Source organism: Epinephelus lanceolatus, chromosome 20 (assembly GCF_041903045.1).
Source record: "Epinephelus lanceolatus isolate andai-2023 chromosome 20, ASM4190304v1, whole genome shotgun sequence".
NCBI lineage: Eukaryota > Metazoa > Chordata > Actinopteri > Perciformes > Serranidae > Epinephelus > Epinephelus lanceolatus.
The window spans coordinates 15,025,576-15,046,669 of NC_135753.1; the positions used below are offsets into that span (position 1 = coordinate 15,025,576).

General features: G+C 40.9%; 1 protein-coding gene across 1 annotated transcript in view; it reads left to right on the plus strand.

Annotated features, from left to right (window-relative positions):
- LOC117265110 (cadherin-7-like) overlaps window positions 1-21,094 on the plus strand; it is a 168,384-nt gene that overhangs the window by 100,869 nt on the left and 46,421 nt on the right. Inside the window, exons 5-8 of the mRNA XM_033639504.2 lie at window positions 4,736-4,903; window positions 6,803-6,990; window positions 12,740-12,993; window positions 16,605-16,741. Of these exons, the coding sequence (XP_033495395.1) occupies window positions 4,736-4,903; window positions 6,803-6,990; window positions 12,740-12,993; window positions 16,605-16,741 (747 nt within the window). The remainder of the gene's footprint in view (window positions 1-4,735; window positions 4,904-6,802; window positions 6,991-12,739; window positions 12,994-16,604; window positions 16,742-21,094) is intronic.

The window sequence follows — 21,094 nt, forward strand, 5'->3', positions numbered from 1 at the left end:
TATATTGGACGCTGTTATTATTGTATAGACCTGAGCTTAGAATTGACCCTGGGTACTAGAAGTGCCTTGACGAAGGTACAATAACACGTCATATGGGATTGCCCGAAAGTTGAAGACTTTTGGACATCAGTTCTTGATTGTACCCACATCGGTAGCTGTTGCTCATGGAGTCCATTTTTTCATTTGTTTATTTCTGACACATTCCCTCTAATTATTCACCTTATGCTGCCCTGCCAATTTTTTATCTTCTGGTTTGGTCGGATGGTTTCACAGTACCATATCCGTAAGCTATCAGTGATTGAGAGGACGACATACAAAAATGGCCCGAATTCACGAGTACATTTTTAAGTACTTTGCAGTGTCTCTTTGTGAAGATGACTCCACTATGACACACCGAACAACTGCTACCAGAGTTCAACAAGCTTAATTTTTGGCAGACTGAGCTAACCACCTGATTGCAGCACGTTAATTTATATATATATATATATATATATATATATATGTATACATATATGGAGTCAATACACATCAAGGGTTTCAAGAATTGTTATACACTGTTTACCTGTTAGCCTCTTGCCAAACAGTAACACCAAGCACTCTATTAACTTTGGCTAAGCCTTTCACGTTAGTAACAGGGACCAGCTGTAGAGCATCACCATCATCATCACGATCTTAATTAATGTTCAACGTTTTGTCGACTGAGAGAGTGATTATGAAAACACTATCAACGTGTGCTTTTGTCTCACACGGCCAGCAGCTCCAAAAACATTGGCCCAAATATCCACATATGAATTACTGGGATAAACTGATGACATATTGGGAATCTAAGTCATCGCTGTGTCATTTGAACAACTATTAAAAGTTAATAACAGCATCTTTTTAACCTCTAAAACAGCTTAATGGCAAGTACAGGCTGATAAAGACGCTAAGCAAAGTATCGCACTGTCCCTCCAAAACAGGAGCAAGAGCACAAAATCACGCAATGCAGAAGATCTCTAGTTCAGGCAAAGAATAAGGTGAATACTGAACGAGTCCAGACCGCTATCATGTAGGAGACTGCTCGTCCGACAATGGAAGTCAGGTCACGCGCCATCAATCACAGAGGGCATAATCTGCTTGCTAGGGTGGAGGCATATGAACGAGTATCCTTCTCTCTGCTGGGCAGGATAGGATGGTATTATTTGAAAAAGGAAAGATTTCTTCAGTACATCAGTGGCCTTTAGAGACAAACCCGTGGCTTAGCTCTCCTCCACATACACACACACACCCATGCTTTTACCCACATGGTCCCAACTACTTGTACTTTTCCAACTAATTTCTTATTTCCCTGTTGTAAGATGTATATGTATATATATTGTCCTTTACTCCTCGTTTATGTTTCTGTCTTCCTCAAATTCAGTAAAATGTCGGTCACAAGAAGAAAAAACAGAGCTGGCGGATCTTAACCATGCTAGTGATGTCAGTTTATCCATCATAAACTCATTCTTGGTGATTCCTCGTGTGAAAACAACACAGTCAAGGGCAGAGCTGATTGAGATTCTGCAGTACATGTAATGAGCAAATAAATAGCGTTTTCTTTTTTTTTTTTTTTTTGCTTCCTCGAGAGATTGGACCTCAATTACATGTCAAATTTCAGTGTAATTTAAAGGATTATGAGAAATGTTTCAGGTGGGTGCTAACGCAAAACTCGAGCTCGGCTTTGATCTGCTTCATCATGCCGTGGATGCGATAAAGCAACTAAAAAATGATTCATTTATTCAGGAACTGTGAGCTGTGGCTTTGTGTGTTTCCTAATGAGTAATCTCCCATGTTCTGTATGAATCTTTAATAAGTGCCATTTAATGAATGAAACACATTGTGTGGTAAGTCATTAACTTTGAAAGCAACAGTGATTGCTTTTGAGGGATTAGGACACTTTCTTTGCATTTCAATGCGTGGTGTTAATTTTTCTGGATTTATCATCTTTGTAGTCCAGAGATAAAATACAGATTTAGAAAAATGCCATTAATGGAAAGATTTTTCTGCAAGCTTTTTAGTACTTGTACATGTGTACCACATCTTGGCTTAACAGGGGCTGTTTCATGCAGCGGCACAGGTGCAAACAGATAAATGCCAGTCATTTGATGCCAGTGTTGTCACATCTCTGATCTCTTTCTGATGACAGATCAATCATGACAGCAGGACAGACAGATAATGCCTCCCCCGGCGGCTAAAATGTCCCCTTGCATGTGTTCACTTTTCTGACAGCGTCTTAACATTAACCTCATCATATGTCAGACTACTAAACTACTTGGAGTGACAGCACATTTGAGGGCACGGAAGAGTCACACTTCATTGCTGTTGTGTAAACAAGCTACCAGCCATGATGGACATCCACCCATTAACCTTAAGTCATGTATTCCTGTAATCACGTCTTGAAGGGTGGATGTGAACAGGTTTTTCTAGTCTGAATTCATATTTTTAGACCATCCATTCTGACATGAATAGAGCCTTACCGCGCTTGACTGGTCTACTTGTCAACTAGCTCGGTATTTGAAATATTATCAGGGCAGGAAGTGTAATTTTGTTTTTAATTTTGAAGTGTCTTTTATTCAGTTTTTGTTTGGTATTCTTAAAGCTTTTTTAAGCCTTTGTGTTAAAAACCAAGACTTGCAGTGAATCTGGAGGCAAATAGGCTACATCTCTGACAACAGTCTCATCCGGAAAGAAAAGGAACTAGCTAAATATAGATGAAAATAATGCAGTTCAATTTAATTCAGTAGAACTTTATGTATCCCGAAGGAAATTCTTGTGTCAGAGAATGCTTCAAATTACAATAACACTAAGTGCAGTAACCACGATTTTAACGATTCACGACCAGTGGGTTCCCTGAGTCAAGGTCACTCACTGGGCCCAGTTTTAGAAACAATAGAGTATTAAATATACGGCAAATATACAAGTTAGAAGTGTTTTCAAGGAGCAAAAGCAAAACCAGTGCCTAATAGAGGAACAATAGGAGTGAGATATGTTCGAGAGAAGAGTTAAGAGTTACTAAAAATGAATTAAAATAGTAGAACAAAGCAGACTGCACCTGATAATCAATGTTATATTGAATATGATATAACAATAAGAAATAGTGTTGCACATGACTGATAAAATGATATTGACAAGTGAACATGATATTGAAGAATAATATTGCACATGATGTTGAAAAGTAGTGATGTGCATCATATGAAGTAGTAGTGCATCTAATGTGGGTGAATATTGCTGCCAGTGTTTCATTTCAGGTCTCCTCCCTACAAAAGGAGGAAGAAATACAAACACAAATATTAAAGTTTAAACACTGATTATCATTGTGGAAGACTGTAGATCTTAACCAATTTCAAAAAATGGAAATTACAATTTGATTTTTAAATAAGAATGTCCATATATTGAAAACTTGCAAGCGAACAGAGAGGTCTAACGGCTTTAAACTGTTGGATAAATGGTTGAAATATTTAGGGACTGTTCTTAATTTATCAGAGGAGGGGGCTGGGTTGGGTTTGTATTATCTTGAGCCTCATGCCAGTTGTAGAGCCAGTGCAATGAGCAAATAGGGCCAAAGTGAGCGTTATCACCAGAACAAACAGCTGATTTGTGAAGCAACATGCAAATCCTCGATACAAATCCCATCATCACACAAGATGTGTGTGCACTTCACTTTGTTTTCCCAAATACACAACAGTGGCAGCAGAAGCTGGCCAGAATAGTATCAGTAGCTTTACGTGGCAGACATTATTAGATTTTAAAAACTTACCCTTTGATGTTTGAAAGTTATATAGTTTAGTTTTATATAGTTTTATATAGTATATGTACAAAATGAAATCCTGGAGTTGACAAAAGCTTTGATTTTTCACTACTGTCATGCACGCAGGAGCACAGAATTTCATGGGGGTTGTTTTTTTTACAGGATCTGGTAATCAGTTTATTTTTGGCAAAATTTTAAATGAGGCATGTAGGATAAAGTTACTTTTATGAAATATCACAATAATTCAAGATTAGTTTGGTTATTTTTCCGGACAAAAGCATTCGTTGCACATGATGTGTTCAAGAACCGTATGTAATTTCAAAATCTGGCGATAATTTCTGTTTTGACAGTTTCTTGCTGTGATAAATGTTGTAATTTTTAAAGAAACATGTCTTTAAGTGGGCAGGTTTTGGGGCTCAGAGAGTTTTTAAAAAGAAGTAAAGAAGAAGATATACTTTATCAATCGCCGAGGGGAAATTGAAGTCATACGCAGACATGCACAAAAAGAATCTAAACACGCATTAAATGGAGGGGTGTCAGGGTCCGCCATCCATGGGTGGCCCCCTCGCTTGCCCTGGGCAGCTGGGGCTTCAGTGCCTTGCTCAAGGGCACCCTGGCGGTGTTGATGAGGCCAGCTGGCACCTCTCTGCCAATCCACACTCCATATTAGGTCTGAACAGGGACTTGAACCAGTGACCCTCTTGTTCCAACCCCAAGTCCCTAAGGACTGAACTACTGCCACCTCACAACAACCTTTTGAAGTTGCACATTCAAGTAGTTGATTTGACCACATCAACCAAACATTGACAGTTATTTATGACAACACTGTTCTTGGCTATCCGCTTTAAATAACTGTTCAATTACATCCTGTTTAAAATCAATTTAAATGAACATATGGAACATGCTGATGAAGGGCTTCTCTCAGTTAAACTGTGTGCTCAGGATGTCTGTCTCTGCCTCTCTCTCCAGGTGTCATCAGAACAGCTCTGCCCAACATGGACCGTGAGACAAGGGACCAGTATGTGCTCGTCATCCAGGCAAAAGACATGGTGGGCCAGATGGGTGGCCTCTCCGGCACCACCTCCGTTACTGTCACGCTTACTGATGTCAACGACAACCCGCCTCGGTTCGCTCACAGTAAGGCTTCTGTTCCTGATTGTCCCACCAGGGTCAATTAAGCTTGTCTTGTACAGTACATGCCATGTTTTCAACAGCTACTCAGCAATCAGAATAAAACCACCAGCTCCTTGCTTCATTTGCATGTGTTTTTGTTCCAGCTAAATGGGGCTTTAAAGATCTATTATCGCTGAAAAACCACTTGAACTCAGAGAGCCAAATGAGGTCATATTTTGTACTGTATGCAAGGCTGGAATGTTATTCCACCTTTGAAAATAAATCATTAGAAAATACTAAATTTGCTGTATTGTCTGTACCAACACTTTTCCTGTAATGTGTGGTAGAATATAGTTGAACAGAAAGTATTCAGAAAACCTAAAAGCAAAACACACTCATTAAACCGTCACCATTAAACTTCATCTCATGAGTTTTCTAAGGTTAAGTTAACCGCCGTCCTAACACCATGCTCTCGTTATCTTTGTAACTTGGCTGTATTTGTATTTTCAGCAAATATTTTGTCTTTTTAGGACTAAATTAAAAAAACAGCCTTCCTGCAAGGTGTGCACCTCCCTGTTTTACTCTTCATCGGAGCTGGGGGCTGCTTCTGCGTCGGATACCAGGATCAATCAGGCTCAGTTTTTTTGTTGTCAGCCTATTTCACGGGCTGCAAATGGGTTCCAGGCCGAGCTTTAAGATTCAAAGGAATGCAGTGCTTCTCATGATAATCCGAAGCGCCCGGCAATCGGTTTACCGCTGATAGCCCAACCACTGTCTGGCTGGTGCACTCACCACTGGACTGCCATGAAGCAGAGTCAATTTGCGGGCCCCTGGGGGGGAAAGAAAGGTTCAAGTTTGCACAACAAGTCATCAATGCCGTTTTAACCCAGTGCTGTCACGCTGGGAAGAAAGAGACTTTGGAGGGGTTCGGGGTTCTGCTCCTGCTGTCGCACTCGCAGGGTCATGGGTCAGAATCAATAGACCATTATGGAACATCAGAGCTGATAGAGAGTCCAGGAGCCAAAGCTAGTCCTTGGAAGAAATGAGAGAAGACAAGCCAAGGTTAGCTGCATGAGAGGACAGGCTGGGGAGGGGGGAGGGAAATGGGTAGGGTATTGAAAGGGTAGGGTAGGTGCATGGGGCAAATCGGAGGGAGGAAAGCAATTCTTCGGTCTTTTAAAGAGCTGCTATTCCACGGCAAATTAAAAAGCCATTATAAAGATTACATGGCGGCAAACAATGTCAGGCAGATTAGCATTTAGACGGTGGCTGAGGGAGACACTGTGAGGAACACAGAAAGGTCTGGTAATGAGCTCTGCCATGGTGATTGGAGAGATTATGATTATGAATATGATTCCCTTCTTTATTCTTATAAGAGTACTTTAAATCCGAAGGGTCAGACAAAAGCTCAGGGAACACAATGGAGAGTTTCGGAGTAATAGAATCTTCAAGTGGACATTTTGTCCCGTGTAAGGTACCCCCCCCCCACACACACACACACACACACACACACTCACACACACTCTCACACACTTCTCCTTTTTTTTTTTGGTCCAAGGGATAACCCATTACACCCAGACAACATTTAGAGGGTTCTGTATTTTGTCAAATATATTCTACCAGCTGTAAAACTTGCAGAAATATAACAACTGAAATTGGTCTTTGCTTTCTTAATTGCATATTTTTACTTTTCAATTGCCTTCCCCACTGCCTGTGCTGCAGTGAGAAGGGAAAGCAAAGTGCTTTATTCCATGTGTGTCACTGCTGCTGCCTGTCTGTGTTATGCAACATGAATTTATTGAGGAGCCACACAGCCGAATCAAAGCTGAAGGGGTATAAGAAAAGCTGAGCTGCTTGAAGGTGAGTTGGTGGTGAAATAAGCACATCCATTACCAGCATCCGCTCCTGTCCTTCCTCCTCCAGAGAACTATCAGTACACGGTGCTGGAGTCGCTGCCGGTGCAATCTGTGGTGGCCAGAATCAAAGCGGCTGACGCTGATATAGGCTCCAACGCAGAGATGGACTACAGGATCATGGACGGAGACGGGCCCGGCATATTCAACATAACAACAGATGAGAACACACAAGACGGGGTCATCGTCCTTCTGAAGGTACTGCACATAAAAACGGATAAAAAATGAAGACAGCCTCTGGTTTTGTCAGAAACTGAAGCCTTTGTAGCGTGACTTTCTGCCCATAATAGGGCGACACCCTCCCTCCTGAAAGTCACTGAGACATAGGGCAGAATTTTCCGGCTGTTGGTTAAAGCCCTGTACTTGAGCAGCTGGTGTGGCATTGAATATTGCTTGAAATATTGATTGAACTGGTGCGACTATTCCACATACAGTTAAATCCTATTTTACCGTCAAGTACGTAGAAAGAAAGACCACAATATCACAATACTGCAGTTTTTCTTACAGCTGAATGCCTACTCTGAATGTGAGAGTTTAATAATGTATTTATTGTATGTGTCTGGAGGCTAATATAGCCAACCCACAGATGAATATTAAAGCTCAAGGTGATGCCTTTTTTACAGTGAAAGTTTAAAGCATTTGGCTGATGATATTGTTTATTCTTTTCCATTGAAAGGCCTTAACCAACAATGTATTGATCCTTTTAAAGTAACAAAAAGGCTACCAGAGTGCGATGTGATTCTGCATATTAACATGTTTCCTGTGTAAACAGAAAGGTAGGAAGGAACTTGTCACAGTAGCAAATAGATGGTAGTAGCCAGTCCGATGTAACATACAAACATGGAGTCTGCTGAGCCGCAATGGCAACAGCTAATGCTAGTGGCACTAACGGCGAAAAATGTGGCAACAGTGCTGACAGAGCTAATGGTGGTTAGGTCACACTCACTGGAGTGACCTGAGGGGGAGTGTTGGAGGGTAGGTGTTATGCTTCTGCTACGTCCCACCACCACGGGTCGGGACAGCTTTATTCCTGATCGGGTTGACCTGGGGGAAAGAGGATGGGGAGTTAGCAAAACCAAAAACACAACTACCCCTAATTCCATGCTAGCTCATAGATCCTGAAAGCCAGTCGGTAATTGTTAGAATTTGTAGGCTGCTTTCAGACCTAGAGTTGTCTTGCTTTGGTCCGAATCAGGAATTAATTTTGTTACAAAGTTGAATAATTGCCTCGAGTTGGTTGGTGCTCTCATGGCAGCATTTACAAGCGGACCCTATCAAGTGCCTTGCATCAGAAAGCTGCTCTTGATTGGTCAGAATTTCCATAGAGGAAAAATCCAGGAAGTAAAGAAAATGTTGAAGAAGAGTACACTTACAAGATAAATGTGACACTTTCTAATGTCACAATGGAGAGACAACTACGCAGGTTGATTTTAACGCTGGTCATCGTGGACTATATTGCTGTCATTGTTCATTTTGTCAAACCATACAGTTTGAAAACGAGGCGCGGCTCCAACTAGAAAACAATGTTTTGATACATTGGATGTGCTGAATGTGCATATTAAGGCAGTACAGGAGGAGGCGCACATTAATAATCCTCCAGGACTGTAACATGCTCATGTTTAACCCAAACAATGTGTCATGTGACTGCAGTTGGTTCAGATAAAGGTAAGAACACGTCCTCACCACAAACAAACCACACCAGAGTTTGTTTTTAAGCAGACTGAGACCACCTCTTCAAGAGGCCCTTGGTCCGGTTGTTTTGGTGCACACCCAAGTGTGATTGCTGTGTTCACACTTGCCCAAATGAACCACACTTTGGGGGCGAACAAACTTGAGTTCGATTGGACAAGGCCTAACAGGGCAGGTGTGAAAGCACCCTTAGTCATGGGGACGTAGGTGAGGTTACAACCTTGGTACTTTTAAGGGTACTGACTAAATTACGTCAGGGTATTGAGTGCAGATTCATGTTGAATAAATCAGTGCTAAATTTTGGTACCAAAGCCCACCTGGATGAGAACACCAGGTTCAGACAGGAGGCGGAAGCACCACAAAGTGTCCCGAAGCTGGGAAGCTGCCTGCAGAACTGGCTGGCTTCTCAGTGTTGGGGGGCATTGCGGCGGACACAACAAAACACCAAGGAGCCGTCAAGTTCAGAAGGGAGGCAGAAGTGCTGCAAAGTGCACCAAAACCAATAGTGATACTGATAGTTCTGTTTTTTCTGGTCTATTCTCTTTTCTGTTTTATTTTAGAAATAGCATAGTACCACCACTGTTTGTGGTTGTGTTTTTGAAAATGTGTCCTTAATCCACAGATGTTGTTAGTTGCCTCAAAACAGAGTGAGAGAGATGAGCAGACACACATATTCACATATAGACACACACACACACACAGACGCTCTATTTGTGATTAGAAGAGAGCAGCAGAGCAGAATTGCATGTAGACTGCAGCATGCTGAAAAATTACATTTTTGTTATTAGCCTACAGTAAGGGTAAAGTAACAAATAAGCTACCATTGGGTGCCAGCACCAAATTCAAGGTACCAGACATAACAATTTGACAAAGCATTTCATTGGATGCAAAATTAGTTTTCACCCTCAAGTGCAGAATGAGTCATCGCCATTATCATTTCCAGGTAATGACAAACTCTAAAATACCAGTTAGAATACCTGCAAAATGACTTTTTTGTCACTGTTGGGTCAAATACTGATGTACTGTTGATGATCAGTGCAAGACATTTTTACCTAAACAACAAACAAACAAACACAATTATATAATCATATTAGGTCTTTAACAGGTATTGACTATTAGGCCTTACGTAGCTGAATCTCTGCTGTAGAGCTCCACTGTCATCCAAAAACTCTTACACTGGGTGATGTCCTCCTTTATTACAGTAAACCTGGACACTGAAATTTGTTTTGAGTCCTTCCCACATACGCTGTCCTGCAGCTGTAAATATTTACAAGAGCATCAAATGTGTATTAATCCGCAGCTGAAAATAGTCTCCAAGAAATGCAATATTTACTCCTGTTTGGTAACATTTTCTAAGAACTGCGGTGCCCTGCTGTTTCAGGAACTGAAACTGTATATCTGTGACTTGTTTTTTTAAAATATTAACAGGTTTTAGAATGAATGAATGAGCTTGGGAAAAACTTAAGCATTTTTGGTTTTGGTCTTTTCATGGGATTTGGCAGGAAGAGAAATATCGAGCCTCCAGCCTTGTACTTAAACTTTTGTCTATTTGGATCTGTGGTGAGTTGGATAGCACGCTGGCACATAGTGCCGGCACAAAGAGTGATGCATTCTTTAGTTGTAATAAACAGAGAGAAAAATAATGATACAATTTCATAAGCTTGTTTATTGGAGGATATTAGTGCCTTTCCCAGTTTCCCCCTCTCCTCTTTACACACCTTCCCCTGTTTCAAAATGCCTTCTGCCCCTTTAAGTGATAATCACTAATGACAAATCAGCATTGACAAACTCAAGCACCTTTGATCGAAGTAAACATCCATGTCCACTCAAAGGTTTTCTACCTCAGCAGTTCCAGACTACAAGACAGTGTAGAGACCACTGTAAGGATTGACGGAGGGGAGAGACACTTTGAAGTTGGATTTATACTTGTGCATCAGCTCTATGCAGAGCCTACGCCGTAGCCTACACCAGTGGACTACGCTGTTGTGAGCATTTATACTTGTGCCGTGGTGTATCTGTGTCACTCTGCAGTTACACCTCCAAAACACTGGTCAGCAGTGGAGTTTTTGTGAAGTGCTGTTAGATTTAGTTGATTCAAAACACACCCAAAACTCTCATTAAATATGGCTTAATAGAAACAATTTCAAACACAGGTACACACATCTGCTTCATTTTAACTCGCAAGATTCATAGACAAAGCAATTGTCTTTATCTGGACACATTTTCCCCACAAATACAACATGCTAATGTTTTTAGCACAAGCCTATGGCATTTTACATTGTATAAATTACCATAGCGGCTAGCAGACTTTTCTTCTACTCATATGAAGGGAACACAGTAACATTTAACAAAGGTAACATCACAAAATTTGGTTCCATTACAGCTCACAGGGTTCATGGACGAAACAACTGTCTTATACTAAACACATTTTCCAAATGAATATAACATGCTAACATTTTTAGCACAAGCACAATTTTACGACTAGCAGATATTTCCTTTACTCATATGAAGCCAGGATAAATCACACAAGACTTACAATGCTATTTTGTGTAGGCTTTACTGTCTTCACAGTTTATTGTTCCTTATCTGTGAAATAAAAGTAACAAAAGCTTTATTTTCACTGAGGGAACTGGTTTCAGCTTACAAAAATAAACAGGACATCTGTGTCACTGTGACGTGTAGTTACATTTCTGGGGCGGTGTACATCAGGCTACAGTGTAGGTTACGGCCCAGGCTCTGCATTGAGGTAGAGCGTGGCGTTTATTCGATGCAGAAGTATAAATCCCACTTAACACCTGAAGTCCTAGTAAAAAAGAAATTACAGCGTTTTTAGCTTCTGTACTGTGATGTAATTCCACTGAAACAGAGTATTTGAAGGGTGTGCACTTACAAAAGGGATTCAAATCAAATCAGTTGCATTTGATTGGACTGCTAAGAAGTGGGCGTGCTTAGAGTTTAGTATGATACTGAGCTGCAGTGGACTGTTGGCTCCACACATCTTCCAAGCTGTTAAATCAGGAGACGGAACGAGTTAGAGCTGAATGAATTAGATCTCAGCCACATTGTTTTGAAGATGAAAACAAAGGTTTTGCCCAATGATATCAAAACACACATCTCCTCCTATCTCTTTCTCCATATTGCTCTTTAACCTATTGCAACCGGCCCATGGCCCAAGGTCTGGTTTGATTGGATAACCTTTTGTAAAAGTCCCTGACTAAAGGATGAGTCATCAAACATTTGAAACTTTTTTACAGAAACAGAGAAGACAAGGGATTTTGACATAAAAAAGACTCTGATACTGATTTTTTTTAACATATATTTGGCATATTACAAGACATAAAAGATCAATTAACACAGAGTCACAGGATTAAAACTGGGAGGATGTATTTTTCATTTCATGGGGACCTTAAAAAACACTCCTCTCACCATGGGAACTAAGATGCTATAAATAATATCACTGATATCCACCTACATAAAATGAAATAAAACATCTCAAGTTAAATGTGTAACAAAGCCACTTATTCATTAACACAGGAAATTTGTTGCACATTCTTGCCTCACTTTTGGATGCACCAGCGCTCGTGGCTCACACTTTACATTTCATGGTTTCAGAGGAGTTGAAATGGGCTCCTCGGGCCTCATGGATGTGACAGTTCATTGCTGCAGCTCTTTTGTGGGAGAGGGAGAGCCATTGTTGGACACTAGCAATTCTTGTCAGATGGGGCAATTTGACCCTTTGTTTGTTTTGTACTGAACTCAGACAATTACAACATCAGTGAGAGTCACTGACAATGAAAGTGTCAAATCAATGTTCTCCTGCAGTATATTATATGTTGCAATGGAGAGTTCGATAAGCCAGACAAAATGACAAGATGCTCCAAAAGCATTAATTTCTGAAGGTTTTCACCATGCTGTGTGTCTTTCTTATGATCAATAGTATTGCTCTCTTAGCACAAAGTAACTCTCTTCCATCAGCAAATGACTTTGTTTAAATCTGAGTATGCGTTAAATAGAAATAGGTCTTTAAAATCCACATCCTTAATTGGGATCAATATCTCAGCATTGGAAGAATGATTCACAGATAACTGCCTTACGAAGTGTTTGTTTGCCCTTGACTGGCTAAAAATGTGTAGCAGCCACAGCAGTGTAGTCTTCAAGTACATTTCCAACAAAACACTGAACATTTTCTGCCACCTCTTTTATTTTGACAAGAAAAGTGAACATCTCTCACTTGTCTTGTGTATTCTGTCTCCTCCAGCCTCTAGACTTTGAAACAAAGAGCAGCTACTCTCTAAGAATCGAGGCCACAAACAGGAATATTGACTCCAACTTCTTGAGCTTGGGCCCTTTTAGCGACACAACATCAGTCAAGGTGACAGTGGAAGATGTGAACGAGCCACCCGTCTTTTCCACACCGCTTAGCAGGATGTCTGTTCCGGAAGACGCCAGAGTGGGCACCTCAATCGGGAGAGTCTCTGCTCATGACCCAGACACCTCCAACAATGCCATCAGGTACAGTACTAACCATTTGCCCACCTGCTGTTTCATGTATCTCTAAGCCATTTCAACAGGTGAAATATGCTCTTAGAAATCCAAACAAAGCTCCCAGGGGCCCCTCTCAGGGTTCCCACAGCTCTTGAAAAAAGTATTGATACTAAACAAAGGCTTTAATTGGTATTTAAGTGCCCTAAATCAGTTTTTTGAAAGTCTTGAAAATGCTCAGACATGGGAAGTTTGATTTTATAAGTAATTTGGCTGAAACCAGTACAAGGGAATGCATATGAGGTTCAGTGTATTTTAATTGTTGTGAATTGGTCTTAAATTTCATTCCAAGTGGCATTAAAAATGTTTTAAAGGTCTTAGCTCTAACTTGTCTTAAGATGTAGGAACTTTGCCTCTGGGCCTTCACCTGCAAAATGTCAATCAAATTAACAAGTACCAACCAGAAAGAGACTCATTAAATCACCACATAGAAAGATCACAAAGAGACTAAGTTTAATTCCCTTTTCATTTGGAAAGAAGGTTCATTCCTATTAAAAGTGATCTTGTAAACACCTAATTCAGAATGAAAATGGCCAGTGCGATTGAAAATTCATTCCAATGTAAGGGGCTGGAATATTTTGTTTCTAATTCCGAATGAAAGAATTTCTCGCACTTGTGTACACTCATTCCTCTTTTAGTTAATTCCAGTCTTTCTGCGCATGCTCGTTTCCTTGCCCTTCTGGCGCGATGACGTATATAGCACGCGTGTGACTCGTCATCTGTCTTCCTTCTTTGACCTTCTACCTCCCTTCTCCTCCTCAACAGACGAAGCATTAGCAGAACAAGGTTGTTGTCGTACTGCTGCTTCAAGAATATAAGCAAAACAAGCCCGAGAAAGGCACTAAGAACAGCGTCGTCAAGTATCTTGTTATCCGGAGCGAGGACTACAGTGTACACGTAACATCCGCCCCCGCCCTCTATCCAATCAGAAACCTTCCCTGCCCCAAACCTTGCGCGGACCCGAATAAAGGCAATTAAACTGATCTCCCGTGTAAACCCTCATTCGGAATGAATATTTCCCATGTAAACTACCTGGAAAAACCTTAATTCCAAATGATTTCATCCAGATTTATTTCATTCTGAATGAGAAGCCATCATGTAACCTCACCCATTGAAAAGGAGCAAAACAGCCACAAACATCTAGTCAAAATATAAATTGACTACAAAGAGATTTAAAATAACTACACAGAAACAAAACAACCACAAAGAGACACAAATTAACTACAGAGAGATGCAAAGCTACTACAACCAAAATGACTACAAAGAGATGCAAAACAGCTGCAAAGAGACACAAAGAGACTCACAGTGACTGCTAGATGGGCAAAACAATCAGAAATAGGCCAAAATGACTACAAGGAGATGCAAAGCAACTACAGAAAGATTCAAAATGACTACAAAGAAACAATATAATTACAGAGACACAAAATGACTACAAAGAGATGCAAAACAGCTGCAAGGAGACATTCAGAGAATCAGATGATTATGAAATGGGGCAAGAGACTCAACAGAGACACAAAAAGGCAGACACAAAATAACTACAAAGAGATGCAAAGCAAATACAGAGATTCAAAATGACTACAAAAAGATTTGAAATAACTAGAGTTGACCAAAATGACCAAAAAGACACAAAGCAACTTCAAAAAGACATAAAGCTGCTGCAAATAGTTTCAGATGTCTTCAAAGAGATGTGTCGTGATAACAGTGAGACTCAAAATGACTACAAAGAGATGCAAAGTTACTACAAAGAAACATAAAATAACCACAGAGACACAAAGCAACTACAAACAAACTCAAATGACTACAAAGAGATGTATAACTATTACAAAAGACACAAAATGACTACAAAAAGGATGCAAAAATACCACAAAGAGACACAAAATGACTACAAAGAGACGTATAACTATTACAAAAGACACAAAATGACTACAAAAAGGATGCAAAAATACCACAAAGAGACACAAAATGACTACAAAGAGATGCAAAACAACTGCAGAGGGATAAAAGGAGACTCAAATGATTACGAAACGGGGAAAAACAATCACGAAGACACACAAAATAAGAGATTCAAAATGTCTACAAAGAGATGTAAAATGACTACTGAGAAACCAAAAACGACCATTAAAAAACACAAAGCAACTACAAAGAGATGCCAGTCAGCCACAAACAGATTCAGATGACTTCAGAGAGACATATAGGGATTACAGTGAGACTCAAAATGACTACGAAGAGTTGTTAAACAGCGGCAACAAGACACAAAGAGACAATGACTACGAAAAGGGGAAAAACAATCATGAAGAGACAGAAAATGACTACAAGATAAGGGAAAAGTTAAGGTTATCTTGGAGTGTTGTAGTGAAAAGTGTCTCTTCCATGCCATTACATCGTGCCCGCAGCTGCTCGTACCAAAGAGTAGCATGAGAGTCAAGAGCGCTCACTCTGCAGCAAAACCTGGAGATGTTGAGGTCCCCAGAACACAAAAATGACTGACCGACTTGAAGCAATCTCAGTCGAATCCCCAACTTTCAAGGGGCAGCCCAACTAAACAACTTTAAAATCTGTGTGTCTTGCATGTGGCCAGGGGCCCATTGTCTCATAACCCGCCAGTGCAAACACAGAATCCATAGACCCTTCAAAGTCCCTAATGTGGCTGTCAGAAAGACAATGCCAGATGGTGGGGGGGGGGGGGGGGGGGGGGGGGCGAGGAGCGCAGCATTTGCAAAAGTAAAATGCCATCTTGAGCGAGAGAAGGGCATTCCTGCAGGAGGGTCAAGGCTCAACACTTGTGTCTTGGCATTTGTGACTCAAAACAAGCACTCACATTGCCAGTCTGTGCAGCGTCACTCTCAAGATCCCCACCACCTATTTTGCATTAATTGAATGAATATTGTATGGTATTCATGCTTGGTCTGTTAGGATTGTTAGTAATCTTAATCAGAAAATCAAATTACTGCGCCATTGTAGCTGTAAATTGCCTCTTTTTGCTCCTGCGACTGTTATCAGCGTCTGCAATATATTTCACTACATCTATTGAAATTAAAATTATTGTGGAACTAATGCAGCCACAAGAGTCAAATTACATTGCAATAATACCCTTTGGATGTAGGCTAATTGAAGTTGTAATTTTCTCTAGAAATACGAGTTGCTGTGTATTGAAAGGGTTTGATCAGTGTTGTGTGCTGAGGGACAAGCAGACAGACTTAAATTTGATCAAAATTTAATAGGGTTTTGTTTCACTCCTGCTACGAAGTTCCAAGTTCCTGCTGCACGTCTGGATTTAAACTCTGCACTTGTGTTAACTCTTTGTGTTTTGAGATTAGATTGGAAACCATCTTATAAGTCGTAAAAAGTGTGAACACAGTTCATTGATAATTGATTAAAGCTCTCTCAGCATCAGCTGAAAATATTCACTGTGATTGCTGCACAGTTTGATGGAAGAAAAATATCATAATCTTTTCTCACAAGTGGAGGGAACAGTAAAATGTCAAATCAATACCACTATAAAAAAGCAATTTTTTAAAGCACGCCGGCCGTGTGTGTGTGTGTGTGTGTGTGTGTGTGTGTGTGTGTGTGCTTTCGTCCAGGTACTCCATTGACAGGAACACAGACTTGGAGCGCTTCTTCAACGTGGATGCTCTGAGTGGGGTCATCAGCACAGCCAAGCCTCTGGACCGAGAGGTCAACCTGATCCATAACCTCACCATCTTTGCCATCGAGACCCGTAAGTATACTCACAGCACACACTCTCTCAAATCTGTCGCACCAGGCAGAGTTGACCGCTCACTAAACCCCTCGTGGGATTGTGTTAAAGGTGATACTCAGCATTTCAACAGTTTGAAGGGTGGTGTTTTTTTTGTTTTTTTAATTTCTGGAAAACTAAAAATATGAGGGCAAACGTGTAAGGAATGGTTTAAACAGTGTGTTTGTCTACTTAAAAATAAGCTAAAGGGTTCCCACACTCATGGAAACCTGGAAAAGTCATGGAATCCCACGGTGTCATTTTCCAGACTTGGAAAAATCAACAAATTAGTAAAAATCCTTGAAAGTTTTGAGAAAATCGTGGAATTTTGTTGTGTGTAATGACATTGTAACAGTAATCCCCCAGGGATAACCTTCCACATAATGTAACATTAGAGGAAATGAATTTTGTGTAGCTGACAGCATAATGTAGCTTTAATATGCATCAATATGTGAGAAAAATGACGGGCAAATGGGGCAAGAAAAAAACGTCAATATGGGTCCATGATATGTGTGAGATCCCTTGAAACAAGAATTGCTATCATGTCTGACTAACTGGCTTACTACCCCTGTAGTAACCCAAGTGTCACTTCCAAGGCTAGGGAGCATTTCATTAGCTAACTACATTCATTTGTGATGTTAAATATGCTATAAAAAGCTGTTTGAGACTAGCGCAGACTGTGTAGTATCTCCCCACTCTGTTGCAGCTTATCCTGGATGCTATCAGAGTCCAGGGTAATGTTAGCAGCTTTGTTATGCTCTTTATTGGATTTGGGGGAATTCACACTCCAGCAGCTGCAGCCAAAGGTACACTAGATAGAGTTATGTTTGCCTTTTGTAACATTAAAAATGCAAACAAACTTTCACTTTGCAGCAAAATAGGAATATGATAGAACAAAATAACAGTCTGTTGTAATGTTTTTCCTTAAATTACTTTATAAGACCAGGACTAACTAGCTCAGCGCTGCAATACAAGAGCATTGCTGTTTATTTATTTCCATGTCTTCTACAGAAATCACAAGCTGGTGAAGATGCTAACTGTAGCTCAATACTGTATCACGCATTAAGCTTTCAATAATGATAAATAAACTCAATATGGCACCACAAAACACAAAGGGAAATTCCTTGTTTGTGAAAACCTGACTCTGACCTTGAACAAGTACCTATTTCTGTCTAGGGCAAGTGTCCACAAAGTGTTATTCTTGGGCAGGAAAGCAGTGGCAGGGCACTGGGGAGCACTTAATCCCGGTGCTTTATAAAAGAAACACACCCAGTGCTGACATTAGCATTAGCTAGGAAGCTAGTGTAATGCTATGTTAACAGAGGGCTGGCTACAAAGCTAACAACAACCTGACAACGTGTATGTGATAAAAGCACAACACTCACCAGCAACATTCAGTGTCTGGCTGAGCTGCTCCCACAGATGGGCTTCTGTCTTTCTTGTGATAGTTTCATGTAACTCAGGACAGACAGTAACTAAAGGAGCATCAGTGACGACACCATCTTGGTGAAGGTCTCTGAAAAGTTCAGAGATTTTCAACTAGAAATGCTCAGAGTGGCTGCACAAAAAAGCCAGGGCACTCTGAAAAAAGATGCTTTTTCTTTAAAGCCCCGTTTCTACCAAACACTTTCCGTATGGTACGTTTGGAACCAAAAGTACCCTCTCAGACATGGTACCTAGACCCTTGCGTTTCCACAGCAAACAGTACCCTGTCATGTGGGCGGGGTTGTTGTCACTCAGTGCTCCGTCCAGCACTCACTGTATTTCCTCATTACTGGTGACACAGAGGGAAGTCTGCACCTCATTTATTATCCACAGGACAAAATAAAACAGGCTGCCATGAGTCTCTCTCCATTGGATATTTAAAAATAGCAGATTTGTACATTTAGTCCTTCTCAGGCAAGCTCGGGGGTTTAGTGTTGCCGGAGCCCACAGGAATGGCGCTCCACGATGTGTTTTCCCTGAGTGAGGATTAAAATATATGCCATTGACATAATCCGGTCACAATTAATGTGTATATATATATTTATTTATATATATATATATATATATATATATATATATATATATATATATATATATATATATGTATATATACATACACACATATATATATATAAATGCTTGAAGATCCATTCGATACTAAAAGTGTATGTCATAAAAGACTAATGGAATTGTTGTCAATTGTGTGTTGATGGATTCATGTTGTCAACTCATGCATTAGGAAATATTACAAGTACATGTTCCACCTTAAAAGTCGCCGGCAGTCGGCTTAGTGAATTAAGTTATTTTTTTCTCTGACTCCAGCTGCTGCAAGAGGCAACAAAATATCCTTTCATTTTATAGTTATAGTTTACTAATAAAACTCTCTATGAACAGTGGTTACTCGAGCTTCATAACCAGCCACAGCTCAGCCCTGAGCGTCCTCCATTGACCAATCAACGGACTGCAGTGTTCACAGCTCCACCTTTTAGTACCAGATCTGTGTGCTAGGTACCCCAACAGAAGGGTGACCAAAAATGGGGACGATATGTAACAGTTCCATTGGTACCATCCACAACTTTTCACAGTGGAAACAAAAAAAACAAACAGAACCGAACCGTATCGTACTGCTTGGTGGAAACGGGGCTTAAGCGGCTGCATACACTCCCTCCTCATTAGAAACGATTGAAAAAAGATGCTGCCACTCAGAAAAAAAAAAACGCTACATGGAAAACAAGTTGCAACCAAACTAAAAAATTAAAGTCAGTGTTTTCAACCAACTAATGAAGCTAACGTTTGCTTAATTAGACATTTCAATCCTGCAAAGTTGATGGTGGCCGGTTAAAAATGGAAAGCCTGTCTTAGTCTACCTCTCTTTGAAATGAACAACCCATTTTTTTTAAAAAAATTACTAAGAATTCAGAGTGGCAAATCTTCCACTGGGCTTTAGCGAATGGTCAGTTTAATTGTTAGGATCTAAGGTTTCATATATTTTCTCACTGTGACACTATGTGTCCTGTTATCCTCTCCGTAATGTCCCATAGCCTTCTGTGCAGAGGGCAGCCCGGTTGTTGGGGTTGTTGCAGGGCTGTCGGGGAATGTTAATTCACGCACAGGACAGTCGATTTGACCTCCACGTGTCCCTGAGCCGTGGGGACGAGATGCTGACTAAGGGTGGGCGATCTCACCCACGGGTGAACTATGTTAATGTGATGTGAAAAAGTGCTGCCCGCCTTCCTGTTCATCTCTCAGTGACTCGAAGGACATGAGTGCCTTTTTTTTTTTTCTTCTCCAGCCTTGGTATCATTCCACCGCCATCACGCAAACACAATGGACAACAATCATCAGCACAGGATCGGCAGAGTGCTCTCGACAGCTGCGTCAAATCAGTATAAGTTGAAAAAGACAACTAGCCTGTCAGAGCTTCTGCTTTCACATCTTCACACTCAACACTGTGTGAAGAAGGGTATTCATTTTTCTTCAAAACCTTTTTATCACTCTTTACTTCAAAGATGTGTTTTTATTTACATCTAACAGCACACAGCACACTACGTGGTTGATTCCCGGGTGTGAGCGCTTGCCTGATATAGCAACAAAGAGAAGGCAGCATATAATAATAGCCATATGAAATGTCACAACAGTCCCTCATGCATGAGGTACTGGCTTCTGACACATAGTGACAGTCGGGCGCTGTTTCCAACTGAAAACATCTCTGAGTTCACCGACTGGCTACAAAATCCACTGCCCCGTACGCCTGATGACAGTATTTATAGTAAATAGGTTCTTTGTAACTGAAGAGAGTGCAGAGACTCTTTGGTTGAGGGATGCTGTGCATTTGAGCTGCAGTCACTCACATTTCATCCGCTCTGGCCAGACCACGGCAATGACAAGAAGCCTGTGGCCCGAGGCCCCGCACGTCCTTTTTATCACCATCAAATCAGCCAGCCCGAATGTCACCGCGTCATCTGTGGCCGGCATTGGCGGTGACGCCAGGCTAAATCATCATCTTGCACTCAGATGCAGCCATTTAGCCATCAGTGTGTGTCAGGCAGACAGAGGCGTGAAGCCACACAGTGCAAGATGGCTCGTCCACACACGCAGCCTCTCCCCGACAACAAGCGAGTGTAATCACTTTGGCTGATCCACAGCAGAGTGGGTAAGGACGCCAGCTGTTGGAGGCACACTGCGTATTTCATTACAGCAGCACTTTTTTTCCGCCTTCTTTGTGATTAATTAAAATACATGAGAAAGATCAATATTCCATAAATTGGCCAAGTGCACCAAGGCGAAGTTAAGGCAGAATTAAAGTGTTTCAAAGAAAGTTTGCTGAAAGCTCTGACACGAACAGGGACT